Below are 20689 nucleotides of genomic sequence, written 5' to 3'. Positions count from 1 at the left end.
GAACCTGTCGATATCTATCTGCCAATCAAGAAACTCCTCCACTCTCATCGTTCCGTAGAATAATGAAATATCAGCCTTCACTCGATTGTCATGGTTGTTCTATAGATTCCCGCGATCAACCTCTTCCTCGTAAGATTCTTCTTCATCAGAATTCAAATCTTTAACACGGCTTTCACCTTGTAGAACCCTAAGTGGTTCCTCTCTCCTGTCTCTTCGCCGATTTTCATTGTTGTTGGCGTTGTTCGCCTGATTTGCTAAATTCGCCATCTATTCAGTCAAAGTAGTTAGAGCCGCAGTAAAAGTCGTGGTAATTCTCTCAAGATCTGCTTTGGTCACCAGTTGATCTGCCATAGTTGTCAAACTACAAAAAGAATAAGAGAAATTTTAACTCTGATACCAACTGACACAGTCGGAAGCCCTAAAGGAATAGCAAGCACTAAACCTTGAATGAAAACAGGGTTGCAAGCGCAAACCTATAGATAAGCTCTGGAGTCCACCATGAATAAAGAAAACTTAGGATTCTATTATAATGAAAGATAATCCTTATGGTCATGCCAAAGATCTTTAAATACAGAAAACAAAGAAACCCTAATGAATCTTATAGGCTTTTAATCGCAAACAGAATTTAATAAAACTAATAAAAAAAGAAATTGCTAAAATATTAAAATAAAAAATTTCTTAAATTTAAAAATGTTTTTTCAGATTCGCGATTTCTTCTTCAATACGCGTGGCTAGCCTTCCTACATCAAGCCATCTAAAATTATTTCAAATATACATCTCCATCTCCAAAAAAGTTGATTTTCCGGTAAACGTTTAATGTGTCTAGAGTTACATCTAGAAATCTAGGGGCACTATAATATATTTCTTTTCAGGGTACACTAAAATCATGGGTTGCATTTAAAAATTCCCTAATAACTTAAAACGAATATGCTTTCTATGTGAAAAGCAATTAAAAGAAGTCAATTGTATTATCACGTACAACTAGGGGTGGAAATAGGCTGGGCCGAACTAGGCTTTGCCAAGTCTAAGTCTGGCCTATCAAAAAAACCGAAGCCTAAGCCTGACCTGTAGCCTGTCGTAGGCTTATTTTTTAGGCCTGAGATTGGCCTTTTCTAAGGCCTGGGTAGCCTTCTAGCCTACATAAAAGCCTATTTATTTTAGACATATGTAAATATGCAATTAAAATAATGTTTAAATAGACTAACTTACTTTAACTTACGTATTAGCATAAATTCTAGGAGATTATTTGCTTAAGAAAACTTACGAAAATAATGTTCATATGGTGTTTTCATCTTATTTTCACAAGTTCTTCAAGATAACTAAGTTTTATACTTTATTTATGTATTTTAATTCAAAAGTACAACATAATATAATGATCATAAAAAAAGTATTCTTGTTTATTTAAATAGGCAGGCTTAAAAAGCTTTTTTAAGGGCCTGAGACCTAGCCTTTTAAACTAAATAGGCTAAAGCTTTTTTTAGGGCCTGAGACCTAACCTTTTAAACAAAATAGACTTATAAAGAAGCCTAGGCCTTTTCTATTTAAAAATAATGTGGTCTGACCTGAGCCTATATAGGCTAGCCTATAGGCCTCTATTATTGGCCTGGCCTATTTTCACCCCTACGTACAACTACGAAAATATTCTTCAGGAAAACTAAAATTCATTCAAATTGACTTTCAGACATATTTCTTTTACTCACCTAGTCCTCAATCAAACAATTAAATAATTAAATATCTATCAGCTGTCATGTCACCACTATATAGGCAAAAAAAAAAATCATTTCTCTAAAACGCATTTATATCTTTTAAAACACTAACTTACCCCATGTTGGTAAGTATAAGAATTACAGCCATTTCAACAAGTTGCACATTTTGAACAGAGTTGAAAGGTTCAGAGTCCAACAACTTAACTTACCAATATAAAAAAATGCAAGCGGGAAGATATAATCTAGAATAAAAACTATAATGAAAGATAAAATGAACATTCATAGATTACAACACATCAATTACAATGATATTTTGGCATATCATGTATAAGATTACAAGCTATAATAAACCAAAATTGAACGAACTCCTTATAAATCTAAGATATATACAAGTACAACACAAGCCTCTCTGAAGCAAAAATTTGAACTTCTGCCATAGCAGCAGCAAAAAGAACTATTGATCTAAAGAGTAAGACATTGATCATTACTCTCTTATGAGTTAATTTCCAAGGCATAAAGCCATCATGGCCAATTCAGGCAACCAATATTTTGAAATATTAATTGTACAGTCAAAGAGCAACAACCTTCATGGCCTCTCCAAATCTCATTGGAAGAAGAATTATGATAAACCTGCAAAGGCAGATTTCACTTTTCAGGTGGCTTCAAATTCTTTTCGATGAAAGTAGTGCCAAACATCCCATATTCAAGAAAGAGTACATGTGGTACTAAGAAACTTCAAGTACCGGCAAAAAGAATCATTTATGGTACAAAAGAAAAGGAGACAGGGCACTCAAGGATTGTTGCCAATGTTCCTGATCTCAGCGGTGGAACATAGTTACAAATAAACCGGCTTAATATCATTGGCCCCGAAGCATGCACTACATTGGGGACATTTGCGCTGCCGACTCCCAGCAATTTTTTGGATGCATGAGTTGCAGAACAAGTGGTAGCATTTTGTAATTACCACCTAACAAAAAATTTGAAAATATGAGGAAACACCCAAAAAGGAGATATATTTTTCCAAATTTTAATTCACAATAGATCATATTGCTTACAATCAATCCAACCATACGTGCAGCAAAATAAATTAAGGAAATGGGGAAATCACATGGTAGCTTTATCCAAGTATAAGAAGTATCTGTGGATTAATATTTCTTCCTTGTTGACGGAACTGATATCAATCTAAAATAATGCAACTGTAGGCTTAATTAAGTTTATTAAAGACAAACATACACCCAAAAAATATCTGAAACCATAAATTTTCATTTGGTTTCATAGAAAAATTAATCTTAAAAATGAAAAGAGAAAGGGGAAGATAGAGAACTTCAAACGTTAATCAATTTATAATGACAAATATCAGAATGCGAAAAGAAAAAGGTATTGCAATATTACACAGGAAAATATAAAAATAAAGTGCACATGGTGCAGAGTGATAGGGACTTGAATATTATGGGGTGCCTAATAATTGAGGATGCTCAGTGGAGTATTTATGTGGCTTGGTTCTTCCCCCTTAATAGCTAGTTTATAATTGAGGATTCGTCATGGACTTGGATTCTTATCAAGTGGTATCTAAGCTGGTTATCAGTGGATCAAAAAGGCTGAGTAAAACATATTTTTCACCTTTATTTAGATTTATTATCTTCTTAAAAATCCCTTTCACCCTAGTCTGGATTTAAGACTACATTGCCACAAGCCTTATGATACCTAAATAGTTCTCTGGATTCTCCCCTACTCCTCGCAATAAGTAGTTACTGCAGATCGTACACTTGTAATTGTGGCTGGCATTGGAGATGTAACAGGATGCACCCTTTCCAGGGGAGGAAGCTTGTTTCACACGAATATTTTCAGGGGTAAAATTTAAGGGAAGTTAAGGATATGTACCTCAGCCTAAATCAAAACAACCTTGTTTTATTCTAATCGCCTGAAACCGAACATGAATCTGAAATTGATACAAGATCTGGAAAAAAAATGGTGTTCCAGAAAAGGGAAAAAGCCATTCTTGAATCAATGCACGCTCAAGAGTACAGTCCAACTTTTTAACATCAGATTGTTCAACATTACAGGATATTTGTCCAATCACTCAAAATGAAGTAGAGACCCACCCTCACAATGAAATAGAAACCCAAACAGTAAATAATAAGTGTACCAAACAGCCACCATACCTGCTCACAAACCCAAAACTCTCTTTGTAGTCCTGGATAAAAGTTGGAAACAGACCATGGATATAGAGTTGGAGACATTGGAGAAGAATAAAAACGTGGGAGTCAGTTACTTTGGCAAAAGGGAAAAAGCTTTTGGTTGCAAATGGGCTTAGAGTCGTATATAGTCAAGTAAGTTGATGGGTTGATCAAGATTTATAGAGCAAGATTGGTAGCCATAGGTTTCACAAAAACCCAACGGAATTGATTATTTAGAGACGTTTGTCCTAACTGCAAATTCCAAAATGAATAAAATTCGGGTAATATGATCTCTTGCTTCCAATTATGGTTAGGAGTTGCAACAGTTTGATGTAAGAAATGTGTTCCTAAATGGGAAAATAAAGGAAACCTATAAGGAGGTAACTCCAATTCTGACGTCAGCTTGACACTAAACACATGATGTTCCACGTGGGATTTCCACTCACAGGGCCACAGGGAGCTCAGTTAGTCAACTGAGGCATATCCCATTGTTGATACTCCAGCATCAGTTGCAGCTTAACAAACTTCAATAAATTCATCTAAAAGCTCAAACAGGAATGAAAAAGTTACCTCTTTTGTCCTGTCTCGACAGATACTGCACTTAACAATTTCCCTGTACTCTCCAAGTTCCTGTTGAAGCTTATCAGTTACCGAGGAATCCTCATTTTGTGCTTTAAGTTGTGACAAGTTTCTCCTAGCAACCTCCAGATCTTCCTCTACTGTTTTTTGGGCAAACCTAGTAACAAAAAGACAAACTCCATAACTTTTGTGCACTAGTAACATTTGAAGAGAATAACTTGAATATATTCTAGACTAAATACCTTTCTTTCTCAAGTTCGGTCTGTAACTCCATACGAGTTACCCGACTACTGGTAATTCTAGCTTGCAGTTCCACCACTGATTCCCTAACCTGTTGCGATGATGGTCTAATATCTGATAGCCTTCTTTGTGTATTTTCCAAACAGCCAGAACTTTGAAGTTTGTTGTCCTCAAGTTTTTGAATCTGATCTGAGCAAAACCTCGACTGTATATCAAGTAAACAGAAATCAATTCCAAATTCGCAACTAACAACGTATGATTTATATCAAGATCGAGCTACCTGGTCTTCAATTCTTGCAGCTTTGGTATTGCATAAATTCAAGGATACATTTGATTGCTGGTTCTCTTGTTCCATTAATCGCTTCTCCAAAATCAAAGAATCCTGTTTTTGTCTAGCCCTTACACCTTCTAAAACAAGCTACAATAGAGGTGCAACATACATCAAAATGCAACCAATAAAAACAGCATATATCACCATAAAAAAACATAAATACACGTGTAAAAAATAATTATTCACAAATTCAATTAATTTGCTCTAGGCAAATAATATCTGATTATTTCAATATGACATGAACCAAGCCCAAATCCAGAATTTTCTTTGGCTGTGAAATCAAATTTAAAATTAAAATACTCCATATTTCATTTGATTTTACAGTCAGCCCTCAACCATACAACCTTTGATGGTTATTGAATGAAATTTGATATGCAAGGAATTTTTTGTAGTATAAAAGAGAGCATGCCCAACATAATGCGTCTCTTGAAGAGCTGCTTAGTCAGCTTGTTCAATTTCATTTCTATTTAGTTCATCGTATTCTTGTCTGCTCATCTTCTATTGTTTATCGATAACAGCTGGAGAAGAGGATTTTTTTCCGTAAATTCGGAAAAAATCTTAAATTCTTATCCATATCTAATTACAGGTTTCCAAACTGAAACTTGAGTCTTTTTTATATGAAAATGATAAAAACGTTAAATTAAATTAGAATGATTTTCAAATTACACTTATATCAGTGCAACCTATTTTAAGATAAATACCTTAATATTGTAATCATCTCTCTCAGTAATCTGATGCAACAGATGTTGGTTTTGGGTTTGCATGTCATCATATGCTTGTCCAATAGTCTGTAGGGAAATCATCCGCCGAGATAGGTAAATAGTAACATTGTAAAAAATGGAAAAAATTTACAAACTGAATAATTAGACAAAAGTGTCATGTGGAAAGAATTCTGTTCCTTCAAGAAAAGAAATTCAACCTCTATTTCAGATAAGTAGGCTTCATTTTCTTCATTTTTAGATCTCAACATATCAGACATTTTACACATCTCCCTGAAAAGACCAAACAGCATGCGTTAGAAAAATTATCTGTGATTACTATTAGCAATTATACCGTAGAACTAAAGCATACAATTGAAAACAGAAGATCGAAAACATTGATTCATGAAATCTTTTACATGCTTTCACATTGTGTGCATCAATTTTGAGTCTACTTACGGAAAAAAATTAAAAATGCATTCATCAACCGAAGAAAAGCAAAGTGTAACGTAAGTCACTATTCTGCTGAAGAGACTCCAATGCTTCCAAAGGTATGAGAATGACTGTAGATACATTTCTTAAGACTTATTATCCTGAACCATCTTAAGACTTATTATCCTGAACCATCTTAAGACTTATTATCCTGAACCATCTTAAGACTTATTATCCTGAACCATCTTTGTCCTTGGATTGGAAGATTTGATGGAAGTACTCATAAACATAAAAAACAATAGCTTCTTAAATTTGAACTCTACTTTGAACTCTTAACAGTTTCCATATTACTTAGGTATGAACATTATATGTGTTTTTTTATTTTCTTGTTTATTTATGATTATGAGTCTTGTATCTTTATAAATAGGGGCTAGTGTTATTCTTTTGTATCATGTTAGTATGAACCTATCATCAATAATATTCAAAGTACGTGTTATTTCTCTCCTTTAATCCAAAACCTATAACTTCAACATATAATGAACATTTACGAAAAACGACAAAGTAACTTGGTTTCAATAATTGGAAGCATGCAAAAACTTTTGCAGAAAAGCGTATAAAAAATATGAGGCCATGTTTCCTAAATAACAACTCTAGAAACCATAATCAATAGAGACTAGGTATGAAAAAATTCATTCAATGAATCTATAATGAGGATAGGAGAGGACAAATTAAAAGATCATATGAACCAACTATCATAAACTATCTCTATTCTTGACAAACAAAACCAAATAACCAAAAAGATAGAAGAACAAAAGTACATGCAAACATTTGCAACACTTCATCAAAGATGCACAAGGCAAATAAAATAGATATATGTGTCTTAAGGCAACAATTGGAAAAAACTGAGTAGCACATCAGATTAGAGGATACTCTCAATTAATAACACTTAAATGGAGATTAACCTTTTAGAATCATCTAATCTATGTCTCATGTCTGCGATCTCAGCTTCAGCTGCAGCAAGGTTTTGCTGTGATCTGGCTTCTGATTCATTTGCGGTTTTAACTCGAAGTTCTAAGTTGTGCTCATCAAGAGATGATTTCAAACTTTGAACATGTGCCCATGCTCTGTATTCTGCTTCCCTTGCTTCCATGACATCCCTGAGACATAGATTTATGTTAGTGTTCCACATATCCTGCTTCATGCACTTAAGGATGAGACACATCATTTTACCTCGTCATTGGCTAAACAAAAATGGTCATAGCTTTTACATGTCATTTTTCAAAAAATTTATTATCTTAAGTTTTGGAAATTGTGCGTCAAGAATATTCCTTGTAATGTTAAAGCCAAGTTTTAAAAAATACAAACTAGAACAATTCGAAGATCATATGAATTCAAGTTGAGAATTGAAACTCAAACCTTGAATCAATCGTCTCGTGTCTATACATTTGCAGTATCAACTTCATCTCATCCTGAGTCACTCGCAAATCTTGAACCTGTATCAAAAACAAAGGAAAGTTTATTATAACAAGAAAAGGAAAAGACGGAATACAGAGTCACCTCTATCTGCCTTCATACTCATACTAATATAATTTCTAAAACTGTAATTTGCAATTATTCATAGATGCAGAAAGTGTGGAGATGTATGAACATAATGCTCTATTCAGCTTCTCAAATTTGATTGAATCAAATCTGTTGCAACTACAATAGAGGTTAATCCCATTTAAAGGATGCCTAAAGGATAGGGAGAGATTGGCTATAACCAGTTTAGTGACTGACGGTCAGTCAGTTAGTTAGATCACAGCTCAGTTAGAGAGGAACACTTCAGTGTGACAGGGTTTAGACCTGTTACAGTGGGGCTTCTACTAACTTAGATAATTCTATCCTTCAATACATTCAAACCTGACAGCAACCACTTATATGACTTGACATACATTATAAATAGTAATTAAAATTATTCTTCATAAGACAGAACTAATAATAGAGGCATCAATCAATATTTATTATCAAATGAAAAATGTTGAATGAGAGAAAACCTATAGAATCGGATCACAGGTCCTAACATTACAATGCATATTTTGATACAGCATAGACTATAGTGTCTGTAGTTTCAATAAAATGATAAACAAGATCAGAGTTTAATTGTTGACTGCAATGCCATAACAGGTTATTCTGGCAAAGAAGAAATGTCAGAGGCTGTAGAAGAGGTTCGGCATGAGTTGAAGATGTTTCGAAAGCACCCAAAGGATTACCACAAGCCATACCCGTAATATTAGACCCAATAGGTACCCTAACTACCAAAAGGTTGAGACTGAAAGGTTAAGTGAATAAGGCATTGGTAGCAAGCATTATTAGAACATGTATTACTCATATTCTAGTCCAATGAACCTGGTAAAGGAAAAGGATGACAGGTGGAGATTTTGTGTGGACTATAGGGCTCTGAACTAGGCATTCTAAAGTGTTTTCTAAGATGCTATGAAGACTTTATTTGGACAACGTGAAGGGCGCTATGTGTCTGGTAATGACTTTTGGAATATCAGGTGCACCATCTACTTGATATTCTGAAAAAAAGGGGGAACCATCTACATTCCAATCATTCACGAATGAAATACTCAAGCTACTTCTTAGGAAATTTGTACTGGACTTCTTTGATGGCATTTTCATTTACAGCCGAAATGTGGAAATCCATGTCACTCACTTGAGGAAGGTCCTCCAAGTATTACAAGATAAATTGAAGGTGGATAAAAAGAAATATAGATTTGTTCAACATAGTCTGGTATATTTGAGGAACACCATGTCTGCAGAAGGTTGCAGGCCCAAAGAAATTGGAAGCTACGTGTCGGCTGCCTACACATAAAGTCACTACTAAGAGACTATTAACAACATGTAACTTACACTCAATAATAATAAGGAAAAATGACACCTTTCAATGATAAAAATACAAGCTATATTGCAGAACCTTTTTATGTTATGATTGGTACATAATACTGGCATCTACGTCACAGAAATTTCAAGAAACAACAATAGATTACAAATAGGACGGGGCGAGTTTGAAGAATAACAACCCAGTATAACTGTTTTTTTTCCAAGAGCAAAAAGATCAACATACCACAGCAAGCAGTCTGTTTATCTCAGCAAGTTGACCAGCAGACCTAACAGATAATGTGTCACATTCTTTTACCTGGTATTTAGAAACAAACATTCATAAGGAACTGTGATATTATGTTGCCAATAGGTACAGTTCATGTAAGCAAACACCAACCTTCCGATCAAGAATACCGGAAATAGAATGCACATCTGCACGCAGAGAATGGAGATCTGAAGCTGATTCTTTATACTTGCTAAGTTGACTTTGCATGGATCCCATTTCCTCAGGAAACGAAGAAAGCAGAGATTTAAATTCAGCAATAATTTCTTTCCTTCCTGAAGCGAAGGCAGGCAAATGCATCATCAATAATTATAACCATAAAGGAGTCGAATATCATGCTTTACAAGCAAAAGAGGGGAAATACCAACCCTGTTCTCTTGCTTCCTCTTTAAGCTTGTTTTCAATCACATTTTTTTGCTTGATAATTTTCTGTATCTCAGTGCGTATATCAGCAACTCTAAGATCAGAAACAGTCACAGATCTTTGAAAAAGATCAGCTAAATCATTTTTAATGTACCACTCCCTCTCCCTCCATGCAAGATTATCCTTCTCAGCCTACAAGTATATATAGCATAATCCGGAGCAGGAATGTCATCATCAGAAATATATCCTAGCAAATGGGATAACAATCACAAGGAACAAATGAAACTACCGACCAGTAACAACCTGTAGTTTCTCATATAAGGCCTGATACTCCTGCACTTCCGATTTTGATTTTTCTATCTGATCTTTAACCAATTGGAACGCATGGGAAGAGGTAATACACTTCAAATTCTTCAATGTGTTCTGATGTAATCATTTGAAGTCAAAAATTATGCTGTGATAGAAAAGGAAAATATACAAACAAATGTGTATAACATCATAATCATAAAAAATAGTAAAACCTAGGGTGTCAATAGTGCTAAATAGTGGCACTATAGAGGCGGGCAGAATGGACACTGTACTGCAGCAGTAACGCCGCATATTCAAGGTTCGGTCATAGAGGCCGCTGCCCAAATCACAATGTTGGGCGCGTGCTACAGATCATACCAGGAAAGGGGAAGAGCACGCTCAAAAACAATAGGTAAACTAGACTTCCTCACTTTTTTCGACAGTCTTCTTTCCACTCTGGAATCACTCCATCCAGGTTTTCCGATCATCTTTCGCATTTTCTGACAAGTTCAGCACTTCCAACCTTCTTCAACATTAATACTCACGACGTGTATCTCTTGTTAGCCAGGGTTTAAATTCTTATTTTATTTTTATTTACATAAAGTGAATCATGGGCCTCTAATAAGTGATAAGTGGTTTGGGCCTAGAATCAGAACCATATTATTATTTCTTTTCCTCCACTGATTTGATTCCATATTTCAAACTAATATTTTTTTTACTACTATTAATACTTCAGGTATCTATGCATGTCTTATCAAGAAGAGTAATTAACATTTTTTCAAAAAAAAAAAAATAATAAGTGTAGTTAACATTCATTTAAAAAACAGCAATCAATTTACAAATAATTAAATACTAAACTGGCCACTATTTTTATGAGAATACTGAAGTCATCATGAAAATGGATTGTCCGACAGTCACCAAAAATAATAATAGTTTTTCAGTCAAAAAACACTACATTATCTTTACCAAATAAATGAGTCCCTTCCTTAAAAAAATAATATGAGTTTCTTATTAATTAACCCTTCATCTTATTTTCTTCCAAAAGAAACCCTTCATCTTCTTCACTCATCTTTCCTTCAGTTCTTCTCCACTGCAATTCATCAGAGGATGGGTGTGGAAACCAAGTACGAAATTGCCCCTTCCGATTTCTTGCTTCATATGCAATAATAAAGCTGGAATTCAAAACTGGAAACGTAAAACCTGTGAGATTTTTTTACGGTTCTCTCTTCCATCTTTCTGCTATGTTGTCTTCTGCAAATTCTAGACGAATTTGGATGAACCAAACCGCAAAAGTACTGTGAATCAGTACCAGCAAACAAATTCACAGTTCCCTTGTTAGGGAAGCGAATTCGGTGACTATGAAGTGGGTATATACTTCATAAAATAGTAACAAAAATATGAAGTTAAATAGAATGTATACGTATAGTATTAACTATTTCTAGACTAAATTATTTAATAACCAGACTCAATTGTTATTTTTAGTTTTTATTAACTTATAGTCTGTATAGTATTGGTGTAAAAAATAGTCCATATATAGCATTAATCATTTAACAAATATAAAATATATTACATGACAGATTCCAGATGCGGGATAGGGAACTATATGGGTGAAAATACCAAAGTAGAGAATTAAACAATGAAAACAAACCTGTAGATCACACAACTGCTGCAATAACCTTATTCTTTCCTCATGAAGACTTTTTAGTTCCACTAATCGTGTTGAAGCTTGGTTCTAAGAAATTCAATAATTAAGATAAAATATCCTATAAATTACACAACCAAATTAAAAAAAATATATATTTAAAAAATCAGAAATTATACCAGTAGCTCCTTCAAAGTAGATTCCATATCTTGTAAATCCTTTTGTTTGTCTCTGATCTTATCATTAGGAATGTGTGTATTCCCAACAGTTAATACTGGCAGAACTGCCCCTTTGGCTGCATCCTTTTCTACCATAAGAGTTGCAAGTTTGTGATTGTTTTCTTCTAACTCTGAGACCATGCTTTCCAGTTCTCCTAAGTAAGTCATTGAGAGCAAGAAAAATGAATTTTATATTAAATGCCAACCTTCAAAGCATAATTTAAATTACTATTAGGAGTAAATTAATTTTTCACTCTTGTCCTCAGAAAGAGAACAAACAGAATTGTAATAGTTTATATAATATATGTTACAAATGTTCCTATGCACTCAAACTTTACTCTACTTGAATGAACAAAATCATTCAATTCTTCTATTAGGTCTCAGTTTGTATGATATCCAGCCTCTTTCCTAAAGTTAAGTTTGCTCAAGTGCCATTGGAATTCTAATAGACCTAAGACCATCTACTATTTATACATTTGTTCATGGTTTTCAAAATCATGGTTTGAATCTCAAATTGTGAAATATAGCATAAAATGCACCCTGTACAAAATAAAAACTTAATTAAGTCACCCACTCAAAGAGTGAGTCATAGACGCCTCTTCTGTAGCGATAGTATAAGGGCAAGAGACCCACTGCTATTAATCTAAATGATGAAGGCAAAAGAGTCTATTCACCCACCAACATGTGCTTATAATGCCCAAGCTCAGTGCGTGTTGTTTTCCTTGACCTGCTTTGGCGTGTGCCCTACTTTCCAACAATTTTTCTTGACATCTTTTGAACTTAAAAGTAATGACGTATAGACAAGGAGGCAATTTTGCCCATTCAAATTTTATGTGAATTAACACCCTATTATGACATAACTCCAGTGTTTAGCTCAAGGTGAGTTGTTATTTCCGTTGAATTTGAAGTCCTGTTTTCTTTTTTTGTGAGGTTATAATTTTTACTACTTCAAATGATGTCTTATCATATCCATAATTGATTTTTTTCTTCTTAGGTTTTTCACCATCGGTTTAATCCGATTCGCGGGTCAGTTCTGGCAACAAGTGGGTTCAGCCCCCTTCCGATCGCAGTTGCGGGGGATCGAACCGTGGTTCTCCCTACCAAGTCCAGCGCCAATCACCACTGGACCAACTAACGATTGGTAAATTTTTTCTTCTTTACTCTATTGAAAGTTCCCAAGTCATTTAATTAAGATGCATTATATACCACATGCAAAGCAGGCAAGAATCAACCGGGATTTTGGCAAATCCCTAAAAAATACTACCTTTTAATTGGCATTTAAAGGAAGCTAATAAAGTTTGTTGATTTTCAAGAAATAATTTTTCTTTTGCCTATAATACCCCTAATTACTTATTATCTCATTTCACCCTTTTCCCCTCTCATCAATAGAGAGATAATCAAGTTAGTCAAGATTGTGTGTTGGGCCGTAGGATCGCAGAATCCTAAAATCACAGCAAAACTGTTCTTGGTAGCAGGCATGGTCGGGATCTAGATCTTTTAGCAGGAATATTTTGTTGGGCCTTTCAGACCAAGTCAGGTTTTTATTTGAAAAAACGGTTTAATTAAAATGAAATTCTGAGTTCCATTCTCTAACCCTAAAACACAGACGGCTTTCTCCCTTTCTCTGCGACTTCAACGTTCCCCTTCCCCATTTTTCTCTGCAACTACAACAATCCGTCCTACCCATCTGCTATCGTCGCCCCCAACCGTCCTCATTGCGACGGCGTCCTCTTCTCCCTGCGACACCGTCCTTCATCACTGTTTTCATTTTGTTTAACATCTTCTCCTTGCAACTACTCTGTTTTATCTTTCATTTTGTTATTAACTTATGGAACTGATTGAATATTGTGATTTTGTAGGTTATTTTGACCGTGTATTATAATTTTTTATGCTTTTGTAAGTGTTTACTCCCTCCATTTCAAAATAAGTGTAGTTTATGAATTTAATTCTCACTTTTCAATGTAGAAATGAATGATATTTTTTCACTTATGACCGTTAATTATTATTTACACATCTTCCAACACATTAATAAGTTAAATTTAATAGAAGTGCAGTTTCTTTGGACTACTTTATTGTATTCCTTAATCTATGTGAAAAAACCTTAAACAGCATTCATTTTTAAACGGATGGAGTATATGTGAAATTACAAGTTTTGGCTTCAGTCAGAACTTATGTGACGTGCTACGATCCTAGTTTTACGATCTTACGCCGGCCTACCGGCTACAGATCCTACATAAGATATTGTGTTTGATTACAATGGGGATAATCCTCACAAAAAACATAACTAATACTACTTTGAACTTTAAAAACGACAGTTAGGAAGTAACCAAAAATCGATACCTAAAACGGAGCAGAGGGAGTATCAAACATATTAAACCCTCAACGTCTTACCAAAAATATAACTCAAGTAAACACAACCATGGTCATATGCATACTCTACAGCCATTGAAATTTCTGTATGGGGTATATGTGAAATTACAAGTTTGCGCTTTAGTCAGAATTTATGTGACGTGCTACGATCCTAATTATACGATCTTACGCCAGTCTACCAGCTACCGATCCTACATAAGATATTGTGTTTGATTACTTTGGGGATAATCCTCACAAAAACCATAACTAATACTACCTTGAACTTTGAAAACGACAATTAAGAAGTAACCAAAAATCAATACTTATAACGGAGCGGAGGGAGTATCAAACATATTAAACCCTCAACTTCTTACCAAAAATATAACTCAAGTACACAAGTCACTTTATAGATTTCATATGCATACTCTACAGCCATTGAAATTTCTATACACTTTTCAACTTTATTTCTATTTTGTACTTGAAACATGTCACTTTATAGATTTCATGGTATATCTTACAATATGAGGATAAGATTGATTGCTTAAGATCATAGTAGAGAGAAATTACCTTTTAATTGTTTAAGCTCGGCTTTATTTTTTGCATCCAGATCCCTCTGAATTCGGAAAACACTTGCTAAAGACTTGTGCTTTAAGTGAAGTTCACTTAATGTCAATCTCAAGTTTTTACTTTCCACCTCCAGATCATTGGATAACATCTGCCCACATGAAACTATAAACAGGCAGTGTAACCAAGTAAGATAAGAGACTTCACTTTGAGAATAAGGCTTAATCACATACAATAATTAAGCACTTATAGATTACCATCTCCTCGAAGCTTTTTCAGTAGTGCAGTATGAAATCCATCTTTTAAACACCGAAAGTTATTAATAAATGTCAATATATTATTCAAAATGCTTTTAGCTTTTTCAGCAGTAATTTCTCTATGTTGCTCCATCTCATTTGCGAAGTGAGAAGATGAGGAACTTTCAGTTGCACCAGTTTGCAAAAGTCGGCTAAGAAAAACATCTTGAACAGAAGACGAACTACCATCTGGCAAACAAATCAAAGAATCCTCATTAGCTGATATACTTCCCCGACATATAAACAATTAATGTCATATCCCAATGTAATATCAAAAAATTCAGCAATTTAAGCAAAGAAACTGTAACCTCAAGAAAGATAGGTATTGAAGCACTTATCACTGAAGGTAATTCAAACTTCCAAAGGCCTCTTTGAGTAGAACGCAGTATTGATGGATTAAAAAACTCCATTAAGAATTATGAAGCATAATTGAAATATAAACCTAAGAACATATACATCTAAGATTTTCTGCTGCATATAAAACTATCTTAAAATACTTATATTGTGATACTATATTTGGAATGACCAAAGAAAATACAACAGAATGAGAACTTCAGAAATTAAAATTTTCTGCTTGTTTGAAGGAAGGAAGAAGTGAAGAGGGAAAACATGATAGGAAAAAAATTTGAAAAATATTCAAATTGTCCATAAATTTTATCTATATTCGACTTATTGCATTTTTTCTTGTAACCGAAAAATAGTAACAAGAAGCAGTAACAGGGTAGAACCCATAATCATCAATTCCCAACCAGAACGGCAGCGCGTAGCAACTGACCCAAAACAAAGCAACATTGTGGTCCCCAACCAACTTGATATTGATTATTAGAATGGAAAACAAAGCAACAAAGATAGGTTGCGCAGGAGGAGGGGAAAACAAACCAATGGAACTTTTCCTGAAAGCACCACTGGGTTTTTGAAGGGCTCACTGTTGCAAAAGATGTGTGCAAGACAGTATACTATCACAGACCCTATTGATTTTACATTGCAAACATCCTCTGCTCTACGATGATAAAGCATGCTATTGATAACAGAGGAAGAACCCTTCAGGAATTAATCATCTGTTTTCACTTAAATCTCATCCACAGTGGAATACATTAACTTATGTGGACCTCTTGATTACTATCATTATTAGTTATTAGTGAATATAAAGATTTACCAAAAATAATATAAAAGAAAATGTGTGATGAGCTTAAGCTAACCATTTGGTCTCCTAGTAATCACATCAATAAATAAGTGAATAATGTTTCCTATTATATATTTTTAAACAATAAAGTAAATCAAGGTGAAAACAGTGCTAGTTTTGATGGAAATATTTCAAGGTTATACAATTATGCACCAAATAATTCACTTCTTGCACACTACTTGGCTTCATAGCCAGTAAACAACTAACAGAAGGCATAAATGATAGTTCTAAACATTGAAAAAATGAATGAATGGCTATTAATTATACTAGTGTTTTGCTTGGTGTGGAAATGCTATTTTGGACGTGGTCGTGGAATCAAAGGACCAGTGAGTATTTCCATGCAAGCAGTATGACATAATACATGCACGCATCTAGCATTGCTGCTCTAAAATCTCATTACAACCATCGAAGCCTTTTACTACTAGTTGAGTCAACTACATAGGTAAACAATGTCAACTGTCCTATCATAAAGCATGTTTGGTGACAACGATTTAGATTTAAATCCTCCTTAATAGTTTACCTATAAAACTCTTAAGTCTCTTTCTACCTTAAACCACTTGCAAGTACCTCCACAAGACTTCTCCATGTATACAAAATCACCTAAGGCATGACTATTATTTTCTGCAGTAGGTGTTTCCTGCTCTCTCTAATCTTTTCGTTACTAATCCATTCATGTTTAGTGTCCACTCATCCATCATAAGTATAAGTATTAAGTCAAATCTTTCTATTTAGATATCCTTATTTGCTTGAATATATGGGCAATTATATCAAACCGTCTTTCTAACAGGGCGGCACTCCACAATACCTTTCTAAGCACACCCTAACCTATCGATGGCAGATGGAGGACCATCACAAATTTTCTTTATTGGAATGGAATGGACTCAAATGAAACATAATGAATGACAATTCCATTGTTTGAATATTTTTATAATGTAACAGGAAGAAAAGATGGTTCCATCACATAATACTGGAGAGGAAGAAAAAGGGTATGGAATGCAGTTTAATAAAATGAAATGCATTCAGCAAGTTCCATTCAATTCCATCCTAGCCAATTTAAACAGTTAGAACAATAGAACCTAAAATCATCCAATTCCATTTTACTAGCTTCCATCCTTTTAGCAAATCAGCAAACATTTTACGCATTAACAACCTAAGGTTAGATTCAAGGAGTAAAGCCAATATATCAGGAAACTTGGATCGGTACTTGGTGGTTAGCCGGAGATTAGATTACAAACACCGGTGACTATGAAAGACTCAACTGATAACCAAAGGCATGATGTAACAAGGTATATATAAGAAAGATTTTCTAACGAAGCCAGCAAATGAAAAAAGAAAAGCAACATGCCTTACTTTGAAAGAAACAAATCAGTAGTCAAGAAAAATGTATCCCAGGTCAAGAGCTGGGTTTGAACAAAAATAATGAGCAAACTTGGTGAATAAGTTAAATTTCCATATTATGTTCTGTAAAAGAAACATCAGATTACAATCAAATCTATACACGTCCAAATTTAAATGAGAACTACTGTAATTAAAGCTCTAACCCTTAAAGGAATTACAATCACTATGAATAGTAATGCCAAACACGGGATGCTGTGGTAAAATCATAGAAGCAACATTTAATCATTATTTATTAAACCACCGAATACAACCTGTATAGCATAAAGTTCACGTCCCAAATAGTTGAACCCCTAATAGGACAGCAAAAATTTCCTAATGAGAATTAAACATCATGGCCATATAAAATTTCAAAAAGCCAAAGTATTGACCTCATTAAGGTTCCAACAGGATTTCTACAAGACATAAAGGCAACTGGGAGCTACAATTAGCTTTTGCATGGTATAAAAAACTGTGCTATTAGATTAAGTCGTTTGGCTCCTTGGAAAATATTTCTTAGCGATAAGCAAATAGATTAACTCGTTTGTTGAATAAATAAAGATTCCAAAATTGTAGTTTAAATTATTTTTATGATTATACTGACAAAAATTCAAATTATAGGGCACGCAAAATGAAACTTGTAAGTAACTTCATGAAGGACCACAATGAAGACCCCGAGGGGTAAAGTATATAATACAACTGGTGTTTGCATTGATAATCTACACCCAACACTGAAAGCTCTTCAAAATATTATTAAGAATGAACTTGCTAGCAATCAATGTCCCTTAATTTATATAATCAGGCAACTTTAAATTAAACTTTTAATCCTATCCGCCAAAGAGAAAAATCAAAGCTCAAATTTAATGAACATAAAAAATGCATTGTGGCAATACATGCAATTAAACAAATAATTAAATCACATATTCTTCTAACAAGAAAACAAAAGAAATTAAAGGCCGTGAGCAAATGATCCTCACCATCTGTACTTGATACAAATCTGGAATATGCTTTGCGGTTAGACTCCCTTGTGTGTGCAGAACGCGACTCTAAATCATTAACCAGCTATGCTTAGAAGATGGACAACAATTAGTATACCATAGTGATGTTAATCAATAAGAAAACTAAAAAGTAAGGTAATCATATAATATTACAGAAGGAAGCCAGAATGAAATTGAACCAACTACCTGCTCCCAAGACTTCTTGACTACTGCTATAGTAGAATCATATGACTGTTGCCTCTCCTTCAGTTGAAAAAAATTATTCTCAAAAGTTGCATATTCTAACTTCTGAGTCTCTAATTTCTGCGTAAGCTTTTGATTTTGATACTGAAGTACAGCAATATCAAGCTAAAACATAAGAAGAGAATGCATAAGTTCAAATACAAATAGTGACACTTCTTATTAGCACAGCTCAGCTTATATGGTAGATCCATAAATGAAATCTATCTGATGCATTAAATATATGACATATAGTGACCTTCATTACCATATGGTAAAAATCTTTAACAAGATTTGGATTATTAAATATATACAAATGCAATAATTTATGAAGGAATGAAACTAAATCAGTATCATCCTACATAAACAATGAAACTAAATCACTCATTGTTGCTCTAGTTACTCAGCAGTGTTCATTGCTAATCACGGGATTGAATGATTTAAGGGTGTTAAAGAATTTCCAGTCTTTAGACTAGTAAAACTACCACCTTTGGAACTAAGAGTAACTGATCAATCATCAAATTCATCAATTCCCAATCAACAACATAGTTTGGCTCCTAAACTCCTAGGTTAGAAAAGTAAATGGTGGGAGCAAAAGGATAGGCCGTAATAAAACTTTTTTTTATATTCTAAGCAAAATGAAACCAGAAAAGGGAAACCGACGGATAATAGGTGTACTCGGCAGATGACAGGGAGTGTTTCGGTAAAATAACTTGGTAAACATCAAACAAGTCTTACCTCTAGGGCAGATCAACTACAAAAATTAGTACTAGAAACTACTGGTCTCTATCATTATAGAGATCGAGAACAATTGGTTTAGGATATGACTATCATATAAAATCATAACCATTTTTCATAATAAATTTGATTTAAAAACCTTTGACTTCATGGAAGAACAAAGAACTAGCAAGCAGCTATCTAGTCAAACAAAAATAAATGAGCAACCAAGTAAAATCAAACATAAGCAACTTTCAGAATAAAATTTAACAGATACAAATTTCCACTTAATCATTATACATAAATCAACAAGTAAAATTCAAGCAAAAAGCAACAATTAACCACACTAAACACAAGCATCAAAATATAAAAACTTGAAATCTTAGCTACCTTTTTATCTTCAGAAACAGGCAAGAATGGTAACTTCTTGGCAAGTTCAGGTGTGGGTGACAAGGAGCTAAAGTGACGCCGTTTTCTAGCATACTCACCCATACTCCCCATTGAAACCCCACACACAAACCCTAGAAAACACTAGCTTCACTCATCACAAAACATTCAAAAAGCTAAATTGAAAAAAAAAACACTCACAAACTACCAAAGTTATCCCTAAACACGATCAGAAACTTCAATTACAAAACAAAACCCTAATCAATCAATTCCAAAAACCCTAATTCAAACCCAACCTAATAAAAACCCAAAATACTGGAAAAAAAATCACAACAAAAAACATAAACTCGTCTAAACTACTCTTTTTCTATCTATCTAGTTTGAGAGTTTGTTGCAACAAGGTTTCAATCTGTTTCTCTCTCCTAACTGTTTCTCTCTCTAGAAGTTCTTTCTTTGCATATTCTCTCTTTCTGAGAAACACACGAAGTGGGAGAGAGAACTAAAGTGGGTACTTTGTATTTTTGTTTGGAAGAATGGTAAAAGTGTAATTTGGATGAGTATTGGAGGGTACTTTTTCATAAGTGAGTTCATGCGTGTGGGAAGGGGTCAATGTGTGAATCGCGTGAGTGAACGAAACGGATGTAGCATGTTTGAGTTGATTAATTGTGATTCTATACGAATATGTATCTTTTTACTCTTTTTTCGGAAATTTTATAATTATGGTAATACCAAATTGAGAAATATCATATTTTAATAAATATGATATTTAGTCTTATAAGTTAA

The 20689-nt window shown here is 34.0% G+C and overlaps 1 protein-coding gene across 2 annotated transcripts; it reads right to left on the bottom strand.

Moving 5' to 3' along the window:
- Positions 1-1966: 1966 nt before the first annotated feature.
- Positions 1967-20454, bottom strand: LOC131639360 (E3 ubiquitin-protein ligase BRE1-like 1). 2 transcript variants are annotated; one of them, XR_009294928.1, is made up of 20 exons: positions 19910-20454; positions 18770-18931; positions 18563-18647; positions 14990-15217; positions 14736-14897; positions 11781-11974; positions 11608-11691; positions 9975-10094; positions 9677-9863; positions 9423-9583; positions 9270-9341; positions 7580-7656; positions 7126-7320; positions 5953-6025; positions 5735-5821; positions 4983-5120; positions 4705-4907; positions 4454-4619; positions 2450-2673; positions 1967-2336 (listed from the first exon to the last, which is right to left on the bottom strand). XR_009294928.1 is itself a non-coding variant. In XM_058909862.1 (19 exons), exons 1-19 carry the CDS (start codon positions 20018-20020, stop codon positions 2542-2544), a joined length of 2637 nt encoding a protein of 878 aa, XP_058765845.1. In that variant the 5' UTR covers positions 20021-20454; the 3' UTR covers positions 1967-2541. The 2 variants fall into 2 exon arrangements, 1 of the variants encoding a protein (XP_058765845.1); XM_058909862.1 differs by having other exon boundaries at positions 1967-2673.
- Between the last annotated feature and the right edge of the window lie 235 nt (positions 20455-20689).

The sequence above is a fragment of the Vicia villosa genome, unplaced genomic scaffold (assembly GCF_029867415.1).
Source record: "Vicia villosa cultivar HV-30 ecotype Madison, WI unplaced genomic scaffold, Vvil1.0 ctg.002602F_1_1, whole genome shotgun sequence".
NCBI classification, from domain to species: domain Eukaryota; kingdom Viridiplantae; phylum Streptophyta; class Magnoliopsida; order Fabales; family Fabaceae; genus Vicia; species Vicia villosa.
The sequence above is the reverse complement of the archived record's forward strand: the minus strand, read 5'-3'. Positions and strand labels throughout refer to the sequence as shown.

Coding starts and splice junctions, on each gene's coding strand:
- LOC131639360 (XM_058909862.1), bottom strand. CDS start 20,020: ATGGGGAGTATGGGTGAGTATGCTAGAAAACGGCGTCACTTTAGCTCC. Junction 14,898..14,989: donor GAAAAAGCTTCGAGGAGATG/GTAATCTATAAG, acceptor GCCTGTTTATAG/TTTCATGTGGGCAGATGTTA. Junction 10,095..11,607: donor AGCAGTTGTGTGATCTACAG/GTTTGTTTTCAT, acceptor TGATTACATCAG/AACACATTGAAGAATTTGAA.